This window comes from Globicephala melas, chromosome 16, assembly GCF_963455315.2.
Source record: "Globicephala melas chromosome 16, mGloMel1.2, whole genome shotgun sequence".
Lineage (NCBI taxonomy): Eukaryota > Metazoa > Chordata > Mammalia > Artiodactyla > Delphinidae > Globicephala > Globicephala melas.
The window spans coordinates 50,298,726-50,323,558 of NC_083329.1; the positions used below are offsets into that span (position 1 = coordinate 50,298,726).

The 24,833-nt window shown below is 54.2% G+C and overlaps 1 protein-coding gene across 3 annotated transcripts; it reads right to left on the reverse strand.

Annotated features, from left to right (window-relative positions):
• Positions 1-324: 324 nt before the first annotated feature.
• On the reverse strand, positions 325-21,339 carry CDHR1 (cadherin related family member 1). 3 transcript variants are annotated; one of them, XM_030862783.2, is made up of 17 exons: positions 21,205-21,339; positions 20,583-20,678; positions 19,673-19,818; positions 18,802-18,852; positions 17,575-17,664; positions 16,222-16,308; positions 14,776-14,892; positions 13,629-13,772; positions 12,178-12,256; positions 10,754-10,854; positions 7,913-8,116; positions 7,252-7,404; positions 5,480-5,644; positions 5,015-5,082; positions 4,268-4,496; positions 3,355-3,612; positions 325-2,690 (listed from the first exon to the last, which is right to left on the reverse strand). In XM_030862783.2, exons 1-17 carry the CDS (start codon positions 21,257-21,259, stop codon positions 2,133-2,135), a joined length of 2,601 nt encoding a protein of 866 aa, XP_030718643.1. In that variant the 5' UTR covers positions 21,260-21,339; the 3' UTR covers positions 325-2,132. The 3 variants fall into 3 exon arrangements, with proteins under 3 accessions (XP_030718643.1, XP_060142110.1, XP_030718642.1); XM_060286127.1 differs by lacking the exon at positions 14,776-14,892; XM_030862782.2 differs by lacking the exon at positions 21,205-21,339 and having other exon boundaries at positions 20,583-20,940.
• Positions 21,340-24,833: the final 3,494 nt, after the last annotated feature.

The following is a 24,833-nucleotide window of genomic DNA, read 5'->3' on the forward strand; positions in this document are numbered from 1 at the left end:
GGCTGGGAGAGAATTAATTTTAGCTGCAGTTGCCATTCCTCCCCAAGCAGCCCTGCTGAGGCGTGTCCTGCTCATCCAGGCTCTGATGAGCCACACTCAGGTAGACAAGCCCCACAGGCGTGTTGCTGTTACAGATGTATGCGTGGCAAGTTGGACAAACTTTTGCAGCCCCCCCCCGCCAGTCGGATCTGGGGGTCGGGGGATGGATCCACCAAAGGAGCCAGGCAGCAGGCTGAGCTTGGCTGTCGGGACAGTTGGTCTCCACAAGTCAGCTAACACTCATGTTAAGCAGGCAGCCAGAGGTCAGCTTGGCTTTTGGTTAACAGATTTTATTTACCATTTACAAAAGAGGTTGATTGCATGCAAGTTGTAAGGATGCTGCATTGCCTATGGAGGGCAAACACGATCCAGCACAGCCCTGTCCTGAAACCTGTACCTGTTTGTTCAGTCTGGGCTCCTGGCTTGTTAGAGCCCAACCCTTAATACAGCTTGGGCTGTGGACTGCAGAAACCCTGGCAAGGAGCCTGCACACCGGCACATCTGAGTAACACACCTTCAAACACCAACTCAAAAATCAAGAAAACCACATGTGCATGTAATCTGTTTAAATAAAATCACGGACATATTCTAGAGAGGTTATTAGTGAGTGGAGTGAAACACAAAGAATTGTTCCGTTTCTCTCTGGGCACACGTTTAGATTTCCTCTTGGCAGATTTCCTTAAAGTCAGATGGAACTTCTTTGCATTAATAGAGGCCTGCATGTCGTCTCTGCTGGAGGCCGTGGTCACGAGCTGATGAGGTGTGCCCCAGCTACACAAACATGCTGAGGGGCCGGGAGCCCTCAAACCAGGTCCCTGCCGCCAAACTGCTACGTGGCCTCTTGCAATCACTCCTCTAGGGAACTCACTTTCGTCATCTTGGCAAAACGGAGCCTTGGCTGGATGTGCTGCCCAGCTCTGGCCCTCTCTGACGATGGCTGTCCTGGGCTGCACGGGGGATGTAGCTGGAGGTGGGGTGGGGAGGGAGGAGACATGGAAGGGAAGCTATGCCATCATCACCCAGCTCGGGCTGTGGTGGATCAGTGGCAGTGCCCTCACCCAGCACAGTGCCTCCTGGGGGGGGTGCTTGGAAGAATAGCTGAGGGGCTCCCAATACTTTGTGGAAGAGCTGCACCCCCAGAGAACTGGGCTGCGGAAAAATACTTTGCATTTGTGCTGCTTTGCACTTGGTGAAAGCCCCTGTCGCTACTACTTGTTTTGAGCCTCGCCCCAGACCCATGAATGAGGCAGACTCACTTTCTTCATTTTCCAGATGAGAAAGAGGATGAGCAGGGAGTTTAAACAGCTTTCCCAAGGTTACAGCATGTGAGTAGAAGAGCTGGATAAAAATGGACGTCTCCCCAGATCTCAGCCCTGCACTGCCTCTTCAAGGACTTCTGGTGGGACAGCTGCTAAGGGGACTTGATGCTTTTCCAGATATCTCTAGGGCTGCCAGCGTGGCTCCAGCTATTTCTGGGACCAGGGCAGGCCCATGTGGGCAGAGCAGGGGCCCACAGTCTCTGCCCAGACACCATCCTCCACCTTCCAATGGCTTTTAGGCACAGGCCCACAGTCAGCGTGAGTTCTCAGTGCATCTTTGCCCTCCCCTGCTGCATCTGGTCTCCTACAGCCTGCAAGGTTCGCTGACCCTCAACCTTAGTCAGCACTGAACCCCCTTTTTCTGCTCCTGTTCTTAGCTGAAGACTTCGGGATCCAGGTTCTAGTTGACCTTGTCACATGTGGCCAGGGCCCTGCTCCTGGATTGAGAAAGCTGGGGCCCCAGCAGGACCCAAGAGACACTGTGAGATCTGGGGCTGGTGAGTAGAAGACATAGATCCGGCTCCTCGTCAACTCCCAGCCTCTGCAAAACAGGGAGCACTGAAGCCGTGCCGAGGATCTGGGTGACGGGAAAGTATTTGCCAATTGCATCCATAACCAGAGAAATAAATTCCTCGCCCAAGGCACTGTCCTGAGGCCTGGATGTGGGGGTTACACCATTGCACAAAACAGGGGTGACCCTGAGGGGCAGAGCTGGGGAGTACGGCCCAAGCAGCTGGGCAATCGGGTTGGGAGAGAGGGACCACAGGACACGTTCTAGAAGTAAGCCTCGTTATGCACATTCTTCTTCTCAAACTTTTGCCTGAGCTCAGAGACCAGAGCTGACTGGACGGGTCTTCCCGCAGCCTCGTGTTCCGCCAAGGCCTTGGGTTTTGGTGATGGATGGAGTTGCTGAGGGGCGAGGGAGCCAGAGACTGTAGGCACCATCCAATGGGCTGGTCCCATGCTGGGCGTCGTGCTGGGTGGTGGAGGGGGAGCGGGGACTTTGGGGGGCGGTGCACTTCCCAGGCTGTTGTTGTTGCAGTTCTCATTGGGAGGATCCTCTCTGAGCACAAACCTGTCAGCGGCCTTGGTCCTTCTGAACTTGAGCCACTTGACGCCGGCGGTGCGGGGTGCAGGGCTGGGCCGCTTGCGGAGCACACGCCGCACCGGCAGGACCTTGTTGGACTTCTTGTTGCGCCAGAAGGTGGCGGTGGAGATGAGGACGGTTATGGCCACAATAATGGCCATGATGCCGGCCAGCACACCCACGGCCTTCATGGGGTTGTCTTTGGTCTGCATCAGGAAGGCAGCCATGGGGTTTCGGGACAGCATCTGGAAGAAAGATGCATTCGGCTGCTCCTGCCTCGTCCCCGGAGGACAGAGCAGGGGCCGTAAGCTCCCTTAAGCCTGATGGTTTTTAAGCTTTCTGGGGTCAGGCATCCCTTGGAGAATCTGCTGAGCACTACGGGCTTCATTGCAGAAAAAATGCACACAGAGAAAACACAATGCATGCACCTGTGCAGAAAAGTGCACACAGAGAGAGCATGATGCAAGCACCTCTTCTGGATGAAGAACTCCTGCATTAGCTGCTACTGCTTTCCTTTGACTGGGGGGAGTGTGTGTCACGTTTGCCCAAGTGCATTAAGAACCTCTTAAGTGATGACTTCCTTCCAGACCCTGAGCTGAGAACTATACATAATGATTTTACTTCTGCCTTTCAACACCCATGTGAAGGAGGCATCATTAGTCCCATTTTACAGAAAGGGAGTGGAGGCTTAGTAAAGTCCAAAGTCACACCATCACAAAGTGTTGAGACTAGGATTTCGAGCTGGTTTCAAAGCCTGTGTGTTCGATGGCACAGGTGGTCTTCGAGAGCATTGGGTGGGTGTCTTTGGAGGAAGGTGGTCTTTCTCCCTCTGGCCACGTGGCAGCGAGGTCTGAGCTGGCCCTCTGGCCCTCCCCCCCACCCTCCCGCAGATCAGGGCTCCGTACCCACCTCAGTGTCTACGACGTCAATCTTGAGTAAGGCCGTGGTGCTGAAGGATGGGGAGCCGCGGTCCTTGGCCTGCACCTCTAGCGACCACGTGTGGTCCCCGCTGGGCGTGATGTTGTGCAGGGCATCCAGGGAGCGGATGGAGTTCTTGAGCCGGATCTCCCCCGTGTGCATATCGATGTCGAACACGTTGGCTGGCTCTGCGTGGATGATGGAATAGTCTACCAGGTTGTTGGGCTCCTCTGCGTCCTGGTCTGTGGCCTGTGCACAGAGAGGGACAGACAGAGCTGGGCTTCGGGGGCGATACTTGTGTACCCTGGCTCAACCAACACGTCATATAGAGCTGGCTGGGCTGAAGGGAAATGGTCCTAATCCTATTTGAGTGAATGGAGCTGGGAGAGGAATTGAATGAGCCAGGGTGGGTCTGCGCTTGGCTCTCTATGTGTGTTGTAGCAATTCATTCTCAGGACAAGTCTAGGCAGTCCAGTATTGTCAAAAAACAAAAGCCTGGAGGCGGAGTGACTTGTCTAAGGATGGAAAGGTAGAAGGAGGGCAGCTGGGATCCAGAGTCAAGTCTGTTGGGTTCCAGGGTTCATGCTTTTTCCGTATCGGGAAGGCAGTGCAGCGGGGAAAGCGGTGCTGTAAGGGCAGGCAGACCAGCTGTGTGAACTCAGGCAAACCAAACATGCAACCTGCCTGAGCCTTAATTTATTTTTATGTGTAAAGTGGCAAAAATATCTTCTTTCTCAGAGGTTACTTCTGGGTTGAGGTGGGGATGAGGGTGTATAAAGTACCTTAAAAACCCTTGCTTATTTCAGGAATCCAGTATATTTTAAAAGAAATTCTTATGCTACAGTGCCGCTTGCAGTTGCAGGGACAAGACTTTTAGGGGAGCTCAGCTACCTTCGAAGCCCACCTCAATTTTCACTGGGGTCCCCAGCACCATTGTCTTCTCCTGGACGCTCTTTCCAAACTGGGGGTAGTGGTCATTGACATCCAGCAGCGTGACGAACACCTCGGCTAGGCTGTACCTGCCCTCCATGTCCTCTGCCTTCACGTAGAAGTTGTACCTGGCAGTGTCCTCGGCGTCCAGGCTGGCCCAGGGCTGGGTGTAGATGATCCCAGAGGATGGGTGGATCAGGAAGCTGTCGGGCACAGACAGAGCAGGCGAGGGTGTGCACAAGCACACTCACGTACATGCGTGTACACTCACAGAGGTGCACACGTGCCTGCGGTAAGGAGCCGCCTACAGGAAGGGGCGGTAATGCACCAGGCAGCTTCCCCAAGGCATCCCGCAGGACCACCCACCTACTTAGCAGTCTTATCAATGTAGAACTTAACCCGAGTCACAGCCCTTCCCTCTCCTCCCACCACCTGCCCCTTCCTAGCCCAGCACTGCTTGCCTGGCCCCCAAGGCCACGAGCCCCAGCTCCAGGCCATAATGATGTCCCTTCTCCTCTCAGACTCACCTCACCTGGTGGGTCCCCACACCTCGACCTCAGGCTGTCTACAGCTCCCCTCCATTCCTTGCGCCCAGGCTCGCCTCCCCGACCCAGGTCCTGCTCTTCCCAGGCTCCTCCTGCCTTTAGCACAGATCCTCCTCCACCCTCAGCCTCCCAAATCCCTTGCCTGAGGTCCTGTCCGGGATTCTGGATCTACTCACAGGTCTGCCCCGGATCCATAGATGGAGTATTTGACTTCACCCCAGGGACCTGTGTCCGGATCGACGGCCTGGAAGAGAGAAAGCTCCCAGTGGCCCCTGCCCCTTTGTCAGGGCATGCTGGCAGCTCTTGCTTTCAATGGCAAAACAAGGATTTGGGGGGTTTGCCCAGCTGGGGAGAAACTGATCTGGAGCCCTGCTCTGGAGCCCTAGTTTCGCCCCAGGAGATCTCAAGCATTGGAGGAACCAGATCTGGAAGGCCTTGTATTTCTCATTATATGTCCTCATTACAGTCCTGTGAGGTGCTGTTATTCCCACTGTATAGAAGAAACAGGCTCAGAGAGGGCAGGTAGCTTGTCTAAGAACACAGCCAGTGAGTGTGGGCTTTGCGATTCAAACTGGAGCCCCAGTTTGTCTGACTTCACAAGGCCCCCTTCACCCCCAGTCCCTGGGTCAGCCCCAACCCACTGTGACAGCCAACACGTTGGAGCCCCCTGGGGCATTCTCGGGGATCCTGGCAATGTAGTAGTGGGACGTGAACTTGGGGACATTGTCATTGGTGTCCAGGAGCTGGATCACGATGTCCGCTGTGGAGCTGAACTTCTCTGGGGTGTTCACTTCGATGGCCAGGAGCTGGGGAAGGAAGGAAAAGGAGGACTTGTCTGGGTGGCAGTCGCTCTGCAGAGAGCCTGCCACGTCCCGTCTCAGTATCATCCCTGCCTTGTCTCCCGTTTTCTCAGCAGCCAGCCAGCTATGCCTGCCCCCACCTGCAGGGGGCACCTCTAAGGCACCCATCATTTCCCTCCCCACTGACTGCAATGCCCGTTTCCTTATGGTTGCCATTTGCATTGGGACCAATTTCTTTTGCTCCACTGATTTGCATATTCCTTTGTTTTAAAATTCCATTAAAAAAACTATTTTGCTTCATAATATACTTCAATATCTGTTAGAGCAAGTTCCTGCCTCATATTCTTTTTACCTGAATTTCCTGACTATTCAGGTTTATTTCTCCAGATAAAAACCAGTATAATTGTGTCAAGCCCCCTCCCTCCTCCCCTAAGGAAATTCTGGGTAAGACTTAATTGAGGTGGTGTGATCCTTTATTAATTGACGAGAATTTGCATTTTTAAACAGGGTGTGTCTTTATACTTCTTGCCTTCTTTATGTCCTTTTGTTAGATTTGTGCGTTTTTTTGTCATTTAGATGCTGCATATTTCTTGTTATGGTAATTCCTAGAAATTTTATCTATTAGTTGTTACTGTAAAAGTGCCCTCTTATTCCATTATTCTCATTGCTGTTTTTTGTACGTAGGAAAACTATTAGGTTTTGTGTATCAACTTTATAATCAATCATGTTAGCAACTTTGCTGTGTCTAACAGTTTTTCGATCATTTCTTTTAGATTTTTCTAAGCAAACAATCACATCATCTAAAATAATGATGATAATAATAATTTTCAACTCTTCCTTTCTAATGTTTGTACCTTTTGTTTCCTTTTTTTATCCAGGAATAATGTTATTCTAGGAATAGTGTTAAAGAATAGTGGTGAGAGCAGTTATACACGTTTTGTTCCTGACTTCATAGAATGCTTTTAGAATTTCACTTTTATCGACTGACTGATTGATTGAAGTACAGTTGCTTTACAATGTTGTGTGGAATTTCACTTTTAAGCATGATGCTAGCTATCGGTGTCTATGCATTTATAATCATAAATAATTAAAACAATTTTAAAAATATCAACAAAGTATTTTTCCTTTTTATTAATATAAATTATATATTTATGTATAATATGCATTTATTTATGTTTATCATTTTAAATAATTACATGTACAAAGGAGTATATTTTTCATCTCCTGCTAAAGTTTTTAACAGAATAGATGACATATGTCAAATGTGTATGAGAAAACATCTATCCTGAGGATCAAATGGTTTTCTTCTCTCAATCTATTCACATGGCACATCATATTGGTAGTTTTCCTTTGGACACCCCTCCATGCATTACTGGGGACAGTCGTAGTTTAGAAGCGGGAGCTCAGTGAGGCTGTGTGCAGTAAGAGAAGGTTCTTGTGTCATGTTTCTTCTTCTCCCTTTTCCACTTACTCCTCAAATCAGCAGGAGGGGCAGAGAAACTGAGAGGAAAGGAGTAGGGCCAGGAGGAGCAGAGTGTGACAAGGGACCCCTTAGGAATGAATCTAGGTACTGCTGTGACCCCCCATTCAGGGTAGTGCAAAGCATCACCTACCTTGAAGGTTAACACTTTGAACTTTTCAAAGTCAATGGTGGCTGAGTTCTCTACAATGATCGTCACTTGGGCTTCATTCAGGACCGTCTGGGGGACCACTCGGAAGATGCCCCCGGGTCCCACCAGCCGCAGGTTGAATTTGGCATTGGCTCCCTGGACAACAGTTTGGAGAGAGGAAACAGAGAAGATGGATGAGAACAGAAACTCATTAGATAGTCGCGCTGTGCAAGGAGCCTTCACGTGCCCTTGACCCCGGGAGGTGAGTATTATTACTTCTTTCTACAGGGGAGGTGATGAAGAATCAGAAAGGTTGAGCAGACTATGAAGACTCACCAAGGAAACAAGCACAGAAAGCCTAGCCCTGAGCCGGGCACAGGAGGCAACAGGCCACATCTGCACTGTCTGGAGGGTCAGACGCACAGGTGCTTTCATTTGACTGGCTTTTTCCTTTTAATTGATTGTGAATATATTTAGGCCAAGCAGCTAGTCTTTGATTATCTACCCTCCCTCCTCTCTCTCCTGGTTACCCACTCTTGCGTCATTCATTTTGTGACTCTCCAGGCCCCTGTGACATCAGCAGGAAAGGCTCATGCAGGCTCAGCTTTGGGACTTGGTCCCATGTGGTTTGCAGGAAGACAGAGTGGAGGGCAGGACCACATACCTGGTCTGAGTCGTTGACAGTGATCTTGAGGCCCCGCAGGATCTCCCCCTGGGGCGGGTGCTCATACATGGACAGCTCAAATCTGTTCTGGGGTCCACTCTCTCCATAGAATGTCGGCGGATGGTTGTTGAGGTCCACAATCCGGATGGTGACAGGGGCCATGGCCTGGGCAGCTGGGGTCCCTGCAGAGCTGACCTCAGTCACCTGGGGTGGGGACAGGTGGCTATGGCTGTGTGGCAGGCTGATTCCAAGATGGCCCCAATGATCCCTGCCTCCTCCTGGTATTCATGCCCTTATGTAATCTCCTCTTTTTCAGTGTGGCCTGGCCTAGTGACCTGCTTCAAACTGATAGGATATGGCAGAGGTGATGAGATATCACTTAGTGATTAGGTCACTAATTTGTGATTAATCTAATCACTAATAAGTGATTAGATTAGGTCATAACTTCTATCTTCTAGACAGATAGAAGATATCTATCTATATCTATCTTTTGCTGGCTTAGATGAAGCAAACAGCTGTGTTGAAGAGGCCTGTGTTCCTAGGAACTAATGGTGATGTCTAGCCAACAGCCAGCAAGGAACAGAGGTTCTTAGTCTGACAGCCCACGAGGTACTAAATCCTGCCAATAACCATGTGAGCTTGGACGCTAACCCTCCTCCAGCTGGGTCTTCAGATGAGAACCCAGTCCTGGCTGAAAATTTGTTGGCAGCTACGTGAGAGGCCTTGAATCTGAGGACCCAGCTAAGCTGACCCTGTACTCCTGACTCACAAAAGCTGCAAGATATAAATGTGTGTTGTCTTAAGGCACTAAATTTGTGGTGATATGTTACAACAGTCATAGGAAACTAGTATAGTGCTATTACTTGTCCTGTTTTACAGATGAGGCAAGAGGAGTGAGGGTCACACAGCTGGGCTAGGAAGAAAGTAGATGTGTCTGATTCCTTAGGCAGTGCTCTCTCCACCTCACTGCACTGCCCTCTCCTTGCAGCCAGAGGCGGGTTCAAACCCTAGCTTTACCATGTTCTGCACTTGTGTCCACTTGTCCAGGGCGAGGCTGCAGGGAGGGGAGGTGTGGCGATGCACAGTGGATGACAAATACAGGCTGCAAAGCCAGGGCCAAGAGTCCACAAGCACCTCAGGAACGGGTGGCAAATACCATATGAGGCCCTGCAAGGGCTTCCTTCTGCTCTCCTATGAGCATGTCTGGTCTTACCTATCCTCAAATGACCCTCCCTGCCCTCTACTCCATCACACACTAGCTGCTTCCTAACTCTTCTTTGGTAGAAGCTTGTGCCCTCTGCCCCCTTTCCTCCCTTTCAATGCTCAGCCCATCCCCAACTCAGATACTTCACACTGACTTCCATGCTGCAGGTGGCACTGCCCGCTCCCCCTCCCCCTTCCGAGTGTGCTGTCCCCTTGGCTAAAGTGGCTCCCCTTTGCAGGTTGAACTTGACCCCGGTCTCTCCTTCCCTGGCACCTCCCTCTTCCTCACTCTTACCCTGGGGTGCTCCCGCAGTGGCCTTCTGAGCCGGTGGCTCCTCTCTCCCCCCAGCCCTCCTCTGGGTGGCCTCATGCCCTCCCCTCCTTTCACAGCTACCTGTATGTTGATGCTGTCTGCCCTGAAGTCCAAACCTGTACCCACAAGTTTGGATGTTTCAACTTGAATGTCCCCGAGGCACCAGAATGTCTCATGCCCATTCTACTCAACTTGCCTTCTCACCTGTGTTCCTGATGGCACGGTACCACCCTAGATGCATCCCTCCCTCTCCTTCCCCCCCCAACTCATGGCCCCGTTCTGTGGAGTCTGTCTCCTTCACAGTTTGCCGTTCGTCCATTTTCACCGTTCCGCCTCCGCTCATCCCCACGGCCCCTCGGCATCTGTCACCTGGGCTGATGGCTTTGCTTCCCTACCTCTCATCCACTTCCCTCCAAACCCAAGTTGGGACCAGTGCTCTCAAACGTCAGGCTGAGACTGGTGCCAGAATCACCTGGGAGCTCAAAACATGCAGAATCCTGGGTTTCCCCCAGACATACTAAATACCCATCCTCGGGAGTGTGTCCTGGAAATCTTTTTTTTTCCAAGCTCTCTGATTTTGGGAATCCCACTGGTCTAGTGAGCAGTCAGAGTGAGCTTTTAACAAGACTCTAATTCTGCTCAAAACTTTCCATGGCTCTTCCCTGCTCTTGGGCAGGACTAGGTACATAGTTTGCAGGCCCAGTGAAAAATGAAAATAGGAGGCCCCTTGTTAAAAAACTGTTTAAGAATTTCAAGACAGCAAGAGCAGAGCATTAAGCCCAGCATGGGACCCTTCTAACTGTGGTTCCTGTGTCATCTCACAGGTTGCATGGCCGCAAAGCTGGCCCTGTTGCAGGGAAAACCCATGCCTCGTATTCAAGGCCTTTGCTCCTCCGGCACCAGCTGGGCTCCAACCGTTTCCCCTTTACGTGCTGCCTGTGGACTCTTGGCTCCGGTCCCACCTGACCCCTCATTGCGCCCCTGCTACATCATGTGCTCTCACCTCCAGCCTCTGCTCATTGGGCTTTCCTAGCTTTGCAAGGCCTCTGCCTGCCCCACCCTAAACAGTGCTCCCCAACACCAGTCTCCACTTGCTGGGTCCTACCCATGTTCATGGCATCGCTGCTTCCATCCTTCCTTCTCCTGCCTCATCACAGCTCCCCTCGCCAGGTACCACCTCTTGTAGGTGCTCCTTGAAGCAACATCTAGATCCTTCCTCCCTAGATCCTGCGAGCCCTGGGGGGTAAGGGGGCAGCCCAGGTCTCATCACCTTTGGAACCTTCCAGGGCCGAAGGGTGGGGAACGCCAAGCTCCTGGGAGGGTACCTGTACATGCAGCTCATACGCCTCTCTCCGGAGCTGGGCAGGGCTCTGGGTGATGGAGATTGCTCCAGACGTCTCATTAATTTCAAAGGCTCCATCACTGCCTGCCACAGAAGAGAGATGTGCCCTGCAGTTCTGAACAAGGCCACACGGTGGCGCAGGGTGCCATACGTTCCTCAGACGTTATCTCATTCAAGTCTCCCCTATTATCATCTGTGTCTTGCCAATGAGGAAACTGAGTCTCAGAGGCGCTAAGTAACTTATCTAAGGTTACACAGTGAGTGCAGAACTGGGACTCAAGCTCACTACTTTCTGGCTCCCAGGTGCTCTAGTATTTTGCTTCGTGTGTGTGTGTGTGTGTGTGTGTGTGTGTGTGTGTGTGTGTGGTAGAAAGAGAAAGGAGAAATAAAGAGGTATAGAAGAAGGGAGATGGGGGGTGGAGAGAAGGAGAGAAAATAATGGAGGGAAGAAAGAGAAAGACTGGAGGAGGAGGAGTAGAGGGAGATGCAAGAAGACAGGAGAGGAGATGGTGTGGTGTGGGCACTCGGTAGGTGTTTGAAGGATTGCAGCGGTGGAGGGGAGGGAAGGCAGTCAGAGGTCTGCATGCCTGGGGAGAGATGCCTGTGTGTGATAGTGGACACATCTGCACGTGTGTGAGCTGCTGGAAGGGGAGTGTGTACCAGGCATGTCCCAGGGACAGGGTCAGAGGAGGTGATGGTGTCTGAGTGAGAGCATAGAGATGTGTGCATGTCTGGGACCAGGTACGAGGTGTGGTGGTCCCCTGGAGGGGACCAGGTACGAGGTGTGGTGGTCCCCTGGAGGGGACCAGCTACTGAGGGCTCAAGAGCCCTCCCCAGGGCTGGCTTCTCCTGCTCAGTTGCTGCCCAGCTGTGGAAAGAGCCCGCAGACTTAGGTTCAAACCCAATGGGAACTTGGGATAATTTAGCTTCTCTGAGCCTCAGTTTTCTCACCCATGTACAGGGCTAGTACTAGGCACACGCAAAATCATCACTGCATTTAATTCACTGAATTCAACTCTATGCTCTAGGCCAAAACATTTAAAAGAATGAGAAAAACACATGGCAATTTAAAGAGTATAAGAAATCCTGCCACCCCTTCCCATTAACGAGGTATGCCCAGGAGCCTGTGGGAACGTGAATTGGCACCACCTGTGCCGCTCTCAGTATCCAGCCCCCAGCCCCTCCCTGCCCAATGCGTCTCTCCCTGTTGCTGGACATAATGAGAAGCAGGGACCAAAGCAGACGCCCAAGGAGACGTGCCGCCTCCTGCAGGGACCCAGCCACTCTTCTCCACGCATCTTGTGCTTCTGGCCTATAGATGAGGAAACTGGGATCCGGAGAGGCTGGATCTCACTCTGGTTACCCAACGAGTTGTAGCTGCAGCCCAGCAGTGAGCCCCAGACTCACCGTTCACGAAGCTGTAGAGAACACGGTTGGGTTTGCCGCGATCTCCATCCATGGCGACGACGGTCAGGACCTCTGAGCCCTTGGGGGGAATAAGGATTTTATCCTGTGGCCCTGGGAGGCCGTTCGAAGGCTTTGGGAAGTTGCCCCACCTGACAAGCCCTGCTCGATCCTGGCCTGCCACCCGCTCCTGGTCTCCCTACTCAGGCCCATCTCCCCAGAGGCCTATCCATCCTCATGGCAGCTTCCTGACTGTCCTCTCCCCCCGCCCCGGCACCTCCTTCCCGCTTAGCTCCTCAGCAGGACCGTCTGGGCCTCGCCCTGCTCTGACCTGCGGCCCCCATGGGAGCAGCCCGGCCTTTCTCTCTCCCTCACTCTGTGCCCTTCTGCACCACTCAGCTGCCAGCATCTGAAAAGGTGATGTCTTAGCTTGGGCCCAGCACATGAGTAGTGCTCAGTAAGTGTTTTCATTGTTGTATAAAGTTGGGAATTATCAGAATCCGGGGAAGTGAAAATTGAGAATGCAATTCCATTCCACAGAGAGTTCTTGAGCTGTGGCCATGGGAGGTGTGGCTGAGGGGGCAAATAAACACATGGGCTCACCCCAAGGAGGGGCGTGCCCGTGGAGGGGCGTGCTGGGCGTAGGAGCAGACATCAACCGAAGATGTCGGCGAAAGCAGTGCCTGGGCTGAGCCGAGAAGGGCAGGAGGTGTTAGGCCCATGGACACGTGTCCAGCAGAAGGAAAAGGGTGCAGTGGTGAGAGGGCTGGGCTGGGCTGAGTAGAGGATGGTGGGGGCTCCCGGGTGGAGGGGAGGCCAGACCCTGGATGCCAGGCCCAGGACTGGAACCTGAGAGGTCAAAACACAAAACACAGGGGTGGCGGTGGGGGGGGGGCGGGAAGGAGGGACAGAGACTGCACTGAAGGGGGAGGAAGCTGAGGCCAGCCTTCCAGCTGGGCCCACGTGTGATGTCTGACAAGGGTTGTGGTGATTCAGCAGCAAACTGTGGGAGAACTACTGGTTTGAGGGGCCCCAGGCTATACAGGCTTGGAGGGAGGGAAGCGAAAGGCACCTCACCTCCTGTACGAGGTGGAGGAAAGGGCCACCTAAACCAAATCATCAGCTCTCTTCCCAGCCTCTCTTCTCAGCCCTTTTGAAGGGCTGACATGTGCAGCCGGGCTGGCGTAAGCCTGAGTGAGTGAAGAGACGCCTGGCATAGCCTGGGCACCCGGTACGTGCTCCACACACAAGCCGCCGCTTCTTCCCGGGCCTACTTCCCCATGCAAAACGACCTGTTTGTGGCCTGAGTGAGGGGTCCAGAGCCGGCCTCCCCGTGAGCTGAGGCGCGAGCCAGGTCGAGCCCAGCCATCCAGCAGGGGGATCCTTGGGCAGCGCGAAGGACAGGGCAGGAGGTGTCTGGAGGTGACACTGGGCTGAGGGGCGCAGCCACCCACCGGAAGGGTGTCCTCGTACACATAGCCGTAGTAGGGCGTGCCCACGAAGACAGGGGCCATGTCCTGCACGTCCTCCACGTTGACTGTGACCGTGGTGGTGGCCGAGAGCACCACACTGGCCCCTCGCAGCCTCCCTCCGCCATCCTGGGGAAGGGTCGGAGAGGGAAGAGAGGTTGGGCTCTGGAGTTGAGCAGACTCCCACGGAATCCGGCTCCTGTCACTTACTGGCTGCCCTCCCTGATTTCCGTTTGCTTCCGTGTCCCCTGGAGATAATTTTGCCCTCATACGGGTGTTAGGAAAATTAAATGAGATGAGGCAAGAAGGTCTTCAACCAGTGCCTGCTACGCAGTAGGCGCTCATAGGCATTCCTCTGGAAAGAGGGTTAGGTTTCTCTCCAGGGGAATCATGTCTGATCAGTACCAGAGGAGGAGGGGGTCAGAGCCAAATCCCTCTCCCAGCCCGGAGCCAAGCCTCAAACACTCCTGAGCACCTGCTAAGAGCACGATGTGGACCCGCGCCTGAGCGTGTATAATGGAGCCGTGCGCCCACCAAGCCAGCGCTCGTGGAGTGGCTGGCAGGCAGGCCCGGCACGAGCCTCCTGGTGCAGACTGAGGGGGGTGCCCTGTAGCCAATATGTGACCAGCAGGGGCCTTCCTGGAAAAGAAAATGGGGGGCTTAGAGGGACGGCTGGGGTTTCCTGCCCTCGGGAAAGAGCAGCCGCTTTGGCCGAGCACCTGCTGAGTTGCAGATCCCATGTCACACGCTTTAGAAGTATGAGGAATTTAGTTAAGTCTCGGGGTGGGCAGATGAGACAACTGAGGCTCAGAGAGGGTAACCGGTCACACAGAGAGGAAGAGGAGGGTGAGCAAGCCCGGGCAGAGAAACAGAGGTGCCCAGAGGCCAGGCTGTGTGGATGCGAGCCCTCTCTGGCTCAGAAACACCAGCCTCCCTGGAGAATATGTCCATGTCTGGGCAGGCTCCACGCATTAGAGATTCCGAGCGGCTGCACCCCCCATCCCCTCCCCATTGTACCTTCTGCCCCGAACTGCCCCCCAGTTGTAGAACCTAGCTGCTCCAATCCAAGGGCAGCTTCCCCTGACGGAGGCTGAGGAGGGTCCAGGTGCTGCCATTCCTCCCTCTCTATTACCTTGGCAACCACAGCAATGAAGTGGGCCGGGGCCTTCTCGTAGTCCAGGGTGGCCCCAGCCTGGAGGCGGAGTACACCACTGTGGCGGTCCACAGAAAACTTGGTGGAGTGTGGATTCTGTAAAGAGCGAGGGGCAGGCTGGGCCTTGGGGAGGGACCCAGGGCCCTCACCTGCTCTGCTTCCTGAAAGGGGGTCTTCACCGTCCTCCCTTCATCACACGATCTCTGGTCTCAGGGCTGAGATGCACACTTCAGGGCACTCAGTCCTCCCGGCCCCCAGGGTCCCGCTTCCTAGGGCTCTGGGCTTCCCCTCCCTCTCCCTCAGTCCAGCAAAGACGTTCCCTTCCAGCAGGCCCTCAGCTCTTTTCTCAGCTCAGCTGGAAAACAACGGGGCCCAGCTCGGGGCTAAGCTCTGGCCTGGAGTTTCCAGCAGGCAGAAATGCCAGCAGAGTTCTCTAACCTAGAGGAGGTGAGGGCTGAGAGCCATAGTGACAGAGAGAGCCTTCGGGATCTTCCAACCCCTCCATTAAGTGACTGGGGGTCAGTCAGCAGCATCTGGGTAGGGGGTTGGGGCGGTCAGATGGGGACAGGGGACAATCCTCAATCTGAAGAGGGGTGACTGTGTGTCAGGAGCTGTTGTTGGAGCTGGACATGTATTTAATCCTCGCAACTATCCAATGAGGATGCGCTTTCGACTTGCCCATTTTACGCAGGAGGAAACTGAGCTGGGAAAGTCATACAATGACGGAAGCCCCATGCGTGGGAAGTGGTGGAGGCTTTCCAGAACCCGTGGAGCCCAGGGGCTTTCTCCAGAACCGGTGTCTCTAGCCACTGAGCTATACTGCCTTGAAAATGGTGAGAGCAAGTGATTAACTGTGGAGAGCAGAGAAGATGCTGCAGAAACAGCAGCCATGGGAAGGAGGGCAGTGGGTTCCGGAGGAGTCCAGGGAAAGGCAGGAGGTGTGGGGAGGGGTCTCCGCCTCCGACAGGGTGGGATGGATGGACAAGGGTAGGGTGGAGGTGTCACAGCTCTGCTCATTCTGAGAGTTGCCCCTTCTGCCTTTTTTCCGATTGACACTTCTAGGCGCAGACAAGTTTCTTTTACTTGGTGTGTGTGCAAAGTGCCCAGGCCATCTTCTGGGGGAGGGGTTGGTAGGGGGAGAGCTGAGGGTCCTGAGATCTGGGGAGAGGGAGGCAGGTCAACTCAGAGGGAGCCAGGATGGGCCAGTCAGGGGAAGATGGCTTCCTCTCAGGCCAGTCTTAGGTCCCCACCTATTCATCCCACACCTGCATTTACTGAGACCTTTTTGGGTGGGATGCACCATCTCTGACAATCTTTGGGAATAGCTGAGGCACTGACCTAAGGGCTTTAGTGATGGAGATGGGGGCTGTCCAGGTGTCCCTGCTAGCCCAGGCCTCTGGTTATTTCCTGTGTGTCCCACCTTACCTTCAGGAAGTAGGTGACACTCCCTCCAGAACCTGTGTCCCTGTCCACTGCACGGACCTTGGCAATACTGCTCCCAGCAGGTGTGTCCTGAGGGGTCACAGCCACAGAAAGTCAGTCCCAGGGGCAGTGACAGATGCTCGGGGAACTGGGGTCTGGGGGCACGGAAAGGTGGAGTCAGGGAAGTGAGGGGTGAAAAAGAGGTGAAAGGTGGTGATTGACCCAGGGAGCATCCAATAGGAGGAGGGGCCTTGATGGAGCAGACACACTGGAGTCAGAGCGGGGTCAGGAAAGGGCAGAGGGAAGGAGGAACAAACAGACATCCTCCCCCTGAGAACGGCTCCAAATAGACAAAGGCTTTAAATATGAAGTGACTGTAAACAGTTAACAAACACAGACATATTCCGTATCACCAGGGATCACACACGTGCAGCTTAGAGCCAGCGCAAATATCTTTCTCCTACTGAATTAGCAGACATTTAAAACTCCCAGAATGGCCAGTGTCGGCCAGGAACCAGGAGACAAACCCTTTCTCACATCCTAGGGGAAAGGCAAACAGGTACCATTCTGGAAAATCAATCTGGCAACACCTCACAGGCACCCAGGCTTTGACCCAGCAATGTCAAATCATTCCAATTAGAGAAAGGAACTTTTATGCTCAGAGTCTGTTGTTTGGTGTTTCTTATGACGGCAAAAACTTAAAGTATCTTTAATATCCAAACATAAAGGAACAGTTCAGTAAATGCTGGAATATGCACTCAAGGAAAGCTATTAAAATCTTAGTTACCGCAACTTTACAATTACTGAGGAAAATTCTTATGTTATAAATTCAGTGAAAAATAGAATACAGAAAGCACATGTTTAGTATAGTCAAAACTATGTAAAATAAAGAGAAAGCAAGAACCTATGGTCATGAAAATGATGAGGAGGAAATACCCCCAAATTTAACAATGTTGTCTCAAGCTGGAGGGATTAAGGGTGGTTTCTGAAACTCTTTTTTCCCTACTTTTCTGTACAATTCACATTTTCACGATAAGAGTACATTATAGGGAATTCCCTGATGGTCCAGTGGTTAGGACTTGGCATTTTCACTGCAGGGGGCGAGGGTGCCCCCCAAAAAAGAAAGTGCATTATAATTCTAATGGAAAATGGTCAATGAACATTCCTTTGGAATAAAAATGTGAGGGGCTGGCAACAGAGGTGGCAGGAGGACACAGAGGGGAGGGGTCTCCAGAGGGTAGTGAGTGATGGAGAGGGCTCTTCACTCCAATGCCTGGTCCCCTTGGCCAGGTCACAGGGCAGCCCAGAGGCCTGGGGCGGGAGTGCATCGACCCTGCCTGGTGGCCCCTTGCTCACCTCGGGAACCTGGACAATGTAGGGCTCCTGGATGAACCTGGGTGCCTCGTCATTGGCATCCGTCACCAGGATAGTGACTTTTTCCGCCACCTGAGAAGGGGCAAAGGGGACAGGTGTTGGAGCATTGAGACCTTCCGGGTGATAAAGGGACAATGGCCTCTAACACCCTAGGTGTATGTCTCTGCCCCTTCCTTCCCCCTCCCTTCCACTCCCTCCCTCCTTCCTTCCCTCTTTTATTCATTCATGCAGCACATACTGTTAAGGAACTACTCGGTGCCAAGCACTGTGCTCCATGCTGGAGACAGAAGACACAGTCTGATGGTGTGAACTTTGCAGGGTGGAGTGGTGGGCAAATAGCAACATATGAAAGAACAGTCGTGATGTCATTCAGGGCGGCAACCACAACAGGCTGGGCGCTGGGGGCTGGGGCCTGCACCACATGACTCTGGGGGCACCGTGTGCCCCAGCCTCGGCAAAGGCACCAGTTTAGGGGGCTACATCCAGAGGCCCAGAGAAGAGGCATCTGACCCAGCCTGCGGTGGCTGACAGCAGGGAGGCCTCACAGAGGTGTGAGAAGTAAGGTCTGCAGCACTTTGTCAGGTGAGAGGGGAAGAGGAGGAAGGTGTGTCAGGAAGAAGCAGCAACACGGGCAAAGGCAGAGCGAAGCACATACGTGGGTTTAGAGCGCAGAAGCAGATTTAGGGCTACGCGGCTGGGGGGGTGAATGTGGGAGAGAAGGCGGGTGAGTCTGACGGTGCTCTGAATGGCAGTCTGGAGCTTGGACTCCACCCTGAGGGCAGTGGAGGCCAGCTGCTAGCGCTTTCTGAGCTGGGATCTGTGGCCAGGCCTTGCACTGCACAGTGATGGCTCCAGATGTGGATTGAGGTCGGGGAGCCTTGGAGGGAGGGGAGCCCCCAGGATTATCCGGGAAGCAGTGATGAGGACTGGGCGAAAGTGGCAGCTGTGGGGAAGGAGGGGAGGAAGGAGGGGTCGGGTGCCCAGGTGTTCAGCTTGGGTGACGGTGCAGAGCCAGGAGCCAGGCGGGAGGAGATGGATGGGCAAGCAGGTTTGAGGAGACACTGCTTGAGGAATGTGGGTGTGCTCTCCCTCCCTTCCTTCCCCTCTCTCCTATGAGCACGTTGGGGCAGATCTTGCTGGACCTCAGCTCGGGTTTGCTGGGAGCCCTGCCCCGCGTGCTGCCAGGGGCTGGCTGGAGTGTGTACTCACCAGATTCAGGCCGTCGGAAATGCTGACAATGGCTTCAATCTCGTCCTCCCTCTGTGAAGCACAAGGACAAAGTGTCCAGGAGTCTGAGGCACCATAGGGACCCCTGGAGGCTGGGTGCAGCAGAGGAGGCCCGGGCATTTCAAGGGAGCCCTGGAGCAGGGCGGAGTGGCTGAAAGCTGCCTCTGGCCATGCTTGAGACCTTATTTTGGGGCTTGGCCCATCAGGGGTTCTCATAAACCCAGAGGGTGGAGGTGAAAACAGAAAATACACCCCTGTCAGAATGAGAGATGCTAACGAGTGTGCTGGAGGACCCAGGAAGAGGTTTTTAGTCCATTTAAAATTTTTCCTCTTTTTGCCCCTTATCTCTCCCTCAACTCTCCATATTCTACAGTTCCTCAGAGGTCCAGGTCTGTGGTGTCTCAAGCTCTCCCCTTGACACGGTGGGTGTCGAGGTCCCCACGTCCCGTAGGGTGACAGGGAGGGGAGAACAGTTTCACCTCCTCTGCTGTGTCCCCCAGCTGTCTCTGGGACCCACCCTTTCCTTTCTCTGCACTGGTGGAGTCTGCCATTGGATCAGAGCTGGCAGCATCCCGCGGCTGAGGTCCAGGTACCTGGTCCGCCAGCCTGGTGTGGGATCTCACAAGGGACACATAGCCCATGCCCTGTCACCCGCAGGTTCAGAGGGCACAGAGGGGGAGGAGTTTTAGCAAACTCAGAGCCGCTTTCTAAACCGGTCTTTCCAGCCCTGATCCGCTGGCTGAGTTTTCTGTGATTTATGGGAGCTCTCCTAGGATGCTCTCTAGGGCACCTTCCCGCCCACAGAGGTCTGTCTACATGCCTGGCAGGCAATGTTCCTCACAGGTCCCCATACCTCTCTGTCCAGCTCTTCAATCAGGGTTATGTTTCCAAAATTGGGGTCAACCGAAAAGACACTTCTAGCGCTGGGGTCAAAGCTGATGTGGTAGGAGACGGGGTCTCCCTCGGGGTCTGTTCCATTCAGGGTGTACACATGAGAGCCTGGAAAGAGACAGTTGAGCGCTCACTGCTGGCCCCGTCCCAGCTGGCTGCTTCCTACTCTTTTTCTTTATTCTTCACGACTATCAGATGGCTGTTAGTACCTGCCACTTTACAGACTGTAATCTAGAATACGGATTACAGAGGGCTTCAGGGCTGCTGGGTCTAACTCTAGGGTCTCTGCCTGGAAATGACTCCTGTCCCAGGAACCAAGACTGGGGATGCGGGATGAGGGAAAAGGGAGGAGCCTTAAGGTGGAGGGGTGACCCACGGGCAGCACTGTTCCCCATGCTTGGATTATTCAGGGAACTCTGAGCAAGTGCTTCCTGTACACTGCAGTGGTCCTTTTGCTCAGGGTTCCCAGACCAGGTGATGGAGAGGAAGTGTGAACCTCCCTCCTTCTCCCGCTCCTCTCCCTGCAGATGCCACTGAGTTCATTGTTCTGGGGCCATTTTAAAGCCTAGAGCCCTGGGGCTCTGGCACGTTAGTACTTTGCTCAAGGTCATGCAGTGGGTAAAGGCCCCAGCGCTGAGGACTGCCGCCTGCCCCTGGGGCCGGCCCCGTCTCTGGGCTCGGCGCCTGGGTCTCCAGGACGGGCCCAGCTTAGGTGTCCACGGCCGCCCGTGCCCTCCTTTCCTGCAACTGCCCCAGGGAATTCAGAGCGCTAACAGGATGTCCCGGGAGTCACAGGTTCGGTCTCTATGTCCAGGGGAACGTGGGCCGCACCTCCGGGAGACCTATGTGGGGCAGACGCCAGGCGTGCTCACCCACAGGAGTGTCCTCCGGGAGGCTGAAGAGGGCCATGTTTCCGTTGGTGCTGCCCACCCCGTTGTCGAAAAAGTAGGGGGCGAAGTTGGCCTGGGCTAGGAAGAGAACACAGAACAGAGGACACCCGAACACGCGCAGGGACAGCTCGGCACCGGCGTGGTCGCGCGTCTGGCCCACCCGCGGGCAGGCGAGGGCTCCCGTCCCAGAGCCCAGCGCGCCCACCGGGGCCCTCGGCCACCTCCTCCCGTGGGCTCCGGCTGGGCTCGGCTTGTCAGGGACACGCACCATCTGGGCGTTTGGAACTCAGGCAGCGGCCAGTCTCAGCCCCATCAATGGGCAGACTAGGAAGCCTCGCCCAGAGAGGGGCAGTGCCCTGGTCAAGGTCACACGGGGAGTGAAAACACCCTCCCACAGCCCTCGGGGCAGCTGCCAAACCTCCGACTGCGCTTCTGAAGAAGCGGAGAGCAGCGAGAATCCCCTTTCCCCAGTCCGTGTCCCCGTCCCCCATCCCGAGCCCCACTCTGGAAATGAACGGTCCAGAACTGTCCCTGGGTCCACCCGGCTGGTGCCAGCACCCACCCCTCGTCCCTACCGGGGCCCGCGGGGCCTGCGGCCACTCACCCAGGCGGTGAAACAGCAGCCCCAGGGCCAGGACGGCCCGCAGGCCGCGCCCCATGTCTCCGCGGGCGGGTCTTGCTGCTCCCAGCAGCAGAGGCCGGGCGCCGGAGCACGGAGCATGCCCTGGGCCCGCGACGAGTGCAGAGCCGGGGTGGGGGTGGGGTGGGGGCGGCGGCGGGAGGCGGGCGTGGGCGGGAGCGCCGAAAGGTGCGGAGGGCGCTAAGCGGATGACACGGCTCGGATCGGCGCCCCTGGAGCGCTCCCGCCCGCAGCGGAATGAGACCAATTAGTGGGTGCAGAGCTGAGGGGACCCGCTACCAGCAGCGGGCGGGGGTGGGGGCCGGGAGGGCATTCCTCTGTGCTACCGCGACCTCTGCCCCCAGGTCTGGAGCGCAGGAGCCAAGGGGACCCAGGGCCGCAGAGCACTGGAAAACTGGGACTTTTTCCAGGTCTGCAAATCCTGGTAGGGCTGGGCTCCACTGGAGTTTTCCCTTCTTATGAACTTCCTCTGTGACTGTCAGGGAGTTTGCCGCTCTCTTTGAACCTGACTGTAAAACAGCGGTAGGGCACGGGCGCAACCTCAGCGCGGAAGGATCCCTCCCACTAGTCTCTAGGAGAAATGAGGGCGGGGCAGAAAGGGGTGGGTGGGCTCTGGGAAGGGCATGGCCTGAAAAATCCAAATCGACTCCAGGGATGTGGCCCTGAAGGCTTTGGGGGTGAGCTTTGCGGTTGGGAAAGGGGCAGATGGTGAGGGTTTATCAGGACCACCTCTCTGAGATCTCAACCCATTCCTGTCCTGCCCGCCCCCAGGCCAGGCTAGCTCTCCCAGAGGGTCCGATTACTAGTCTGGTCACTAGTGGGGGTCCACGTGTGTTGTGGGCAGCAGAGAGGGCCTTCAAGTCTCTAGTAAGGTGGAAGCAGAGATTGCCAGGCAGCAGGCTAGCCTCCCTCCCCATCTGCAGTGCCCAGTTGTGACCATGGAGAAGCAGCAGACCCACGCACGCCTCGCAAGGAAGGGCGAACTGTTTGAAAGCAGATTCAGGCCCCATGATGGCACAGACTTGCTAACAGAGCTGGCCAACACAGGTATGGACTGTCCCAGGAGGGGTGAGCTTCCCACCCCTGGAAGACGTTTAGGCAAGCGAGGCGCTGCTATGGGGGCCCCGGGTGCTGACAGCTGGGAGAAACACTTAAGCTCAGGAGCCTTCCTGGTTGCTGATAAGTTTCCCCGGGCTGGACCTTCACTCTCTTGCTCAGACACCAGCATCTGGTTGAAGAAGCAGCCTGTTCTCCTTATATTCACAGGGTGTACAGGGCGGACACTTCAGGCCCGAGCTTGGTCACTCTCAAGGATATCCTTGGGAGGGTGTGGCCACAGACAGAGAAGACCCCTTTGTGTGCTCCCCAGAGAGGCTGGGGTCCCAACATTTCTTCCCCAAGCGCGTTCACAGGAGTAGAGCATCCCCCATCCCCCAGGCCAGTCCCCCTCCATCTACTGTTAGCGAGAGTTAGGGATTCAGGCCAAGGAGAAGATGAATGAGCAGTCCCAGAGTGTTTGGCAATTTTCAGGCCCAATTAACCAAAACCCTTCATGTTGAATCCCCTCGGGCTTGGCCCTATCACTGAAAAGGTGCACTTTATTTATTTTTTGAAAAGGTATAACAGTTATTTTTATTTTATTTTATTTATTGAAGTATAGTTGATGTACAATATTACATAAGTTACAGGTGTACAATATAGTGATTCAAAATGTTTAGAGGTTATACTCCATTTATAGTTATTATAAAATATTAGCTACTTTCCCTGTCTTGTACAATATATCCTTGTAGCTTATTTTATACTTAATAGTTCGTACCTCTTAATTCCTTACCCCTACATTGCCCCTCTCCCCTCCCCTCTCCCCACTGGTAACCTCTAGTTTGTTCTCTGTATCTGTGAGTCTGCTGGAAAGATGCGCTTTAACTTGCACAGACATTCCTGCATCATTCGTGTTACAAAATGCTGGGACAAAGCTAGGGCAAGCATTCCCTGTGTTCTACACAGAGATGAGGAGACTGCGGCTCTCTGTAGATCACCCAGTGAGCTGGAGGCACAGACAGGGTTTCCTGGGGCAAGTGTCAACGTGCTGAGAAAAGCCAGCTCTCCCTGTGTCCCATCTGCCCATCTCCTCACCAGTGGTTGTGGTGCTTTTGACTCCTTTCGCCTCAGTTCACTCAGTCAACAGACTTGTACTGGAGAGGGATAGAGAAGGAGTACCCCACATGCCGTGTGTGTGTGTGTGTGTGTGTGTGTGTGTGTGTGTGTGTGTGTGGTGTGATTGTCCCTGCTTTCGAAAGGAAGAAGTTAAAGCACAGAAAGGGTAAGTCACTTGCCCAGGCTCACACAGCCAGTGAGGGAAAGAGTCTGGATTCACACCCAGTTTGGCCTGGCTGTAAAAATAGTTGAAACTCTTTCCATGGCAGAGGAAGATGACCGTGAAGCTCCTGAAGCTTCAGCTCCTGAGCCCCTTTCTCACACGTCCTTCCAGAGCCCTAATTTTGTATTTGTAGTTTATATTCTTCTGTCCCCCTTCAGATGTACAGGTTCAGATCTCTTACAGTGACTAGCGGCCTGGTTTGCCTGGGACTGAGGGGATTTCCGGGGTACTGGACTTTCAATGCTAAAACCATTAAAGTTTGACTTAAACGGGAATGAGTTAGTCACTCTAGACCGGCCCCTGTCCTCAAACAAAGCATCTGAGAACGTAAAAAAACAGCAGCTCTTTATGGAGGTTCTCACCATGGACCCTGATCTTGACCTTGTGGTGCTGAGGGTCTGGAAACTGCCTGGAGGGCTCAGTTTCTCATAGCTGGGAAGGAAAGTCCCACCTGCCATGAGACATGGGGCTTGGCCCTCACTCAAAGACCCCGGGCAGTCTCGGGCACACCTGTCACCTTATCCTCCACGGGCCCGTCACCCCTGCATGGTGACAAGCTCCCTCTCCCCTGGGCCTCCTCACCATGGCACCTGCTGTGAAATACCAACTCAGGTCATCTCTAGGTCAGGTTCCGAGAGCTCTTCCTCAGGTAGATGTAAAACAGCTGGTCCCGCTGTTAGAAATTGGGAATTCGAGTGCCAGCTGCCAGACTGGGCATGCACGTGTGTTCTAGCCCCATGTGCCAGCATGTCACCCCAGGCTCTTGTGACCTCTTTGATCATATCTGATCTGAGCGTGCTAACCCGCGGTGCCTTTGCCCACATACATGCACGCACATTCGCACAGCTGCCCGAAAACACACGAGTTCTAGTCCCATTTGCAGACCCATTTGTGCACACATGCGTGCACAGCCAGCGGATCGCTCACATCTCCTCATTTAAACACGCATGCCCAGGTCACGTGTGTGCACCTGCACTAGGGGAGGTTGGGCAAGGAGCACTCTCAGCTCTTTCTGTTGCTGAGCAGCAGAGGCCTGCTTTCGGGCTCATGTTCCTAATGACTCTGATCTAGGAGGGGGATAGGGTTGGTCTCCAGCACCCTGCTACTGCCCCAGCTGTCTGGGATGAGACCATCTGGCAGACTAACGTCTGCCCTGGAACTTGGCATCCTGAGCTGTTCTGTTCAGTTGCCGAGTTCCAACAAAATGACTGCTCAT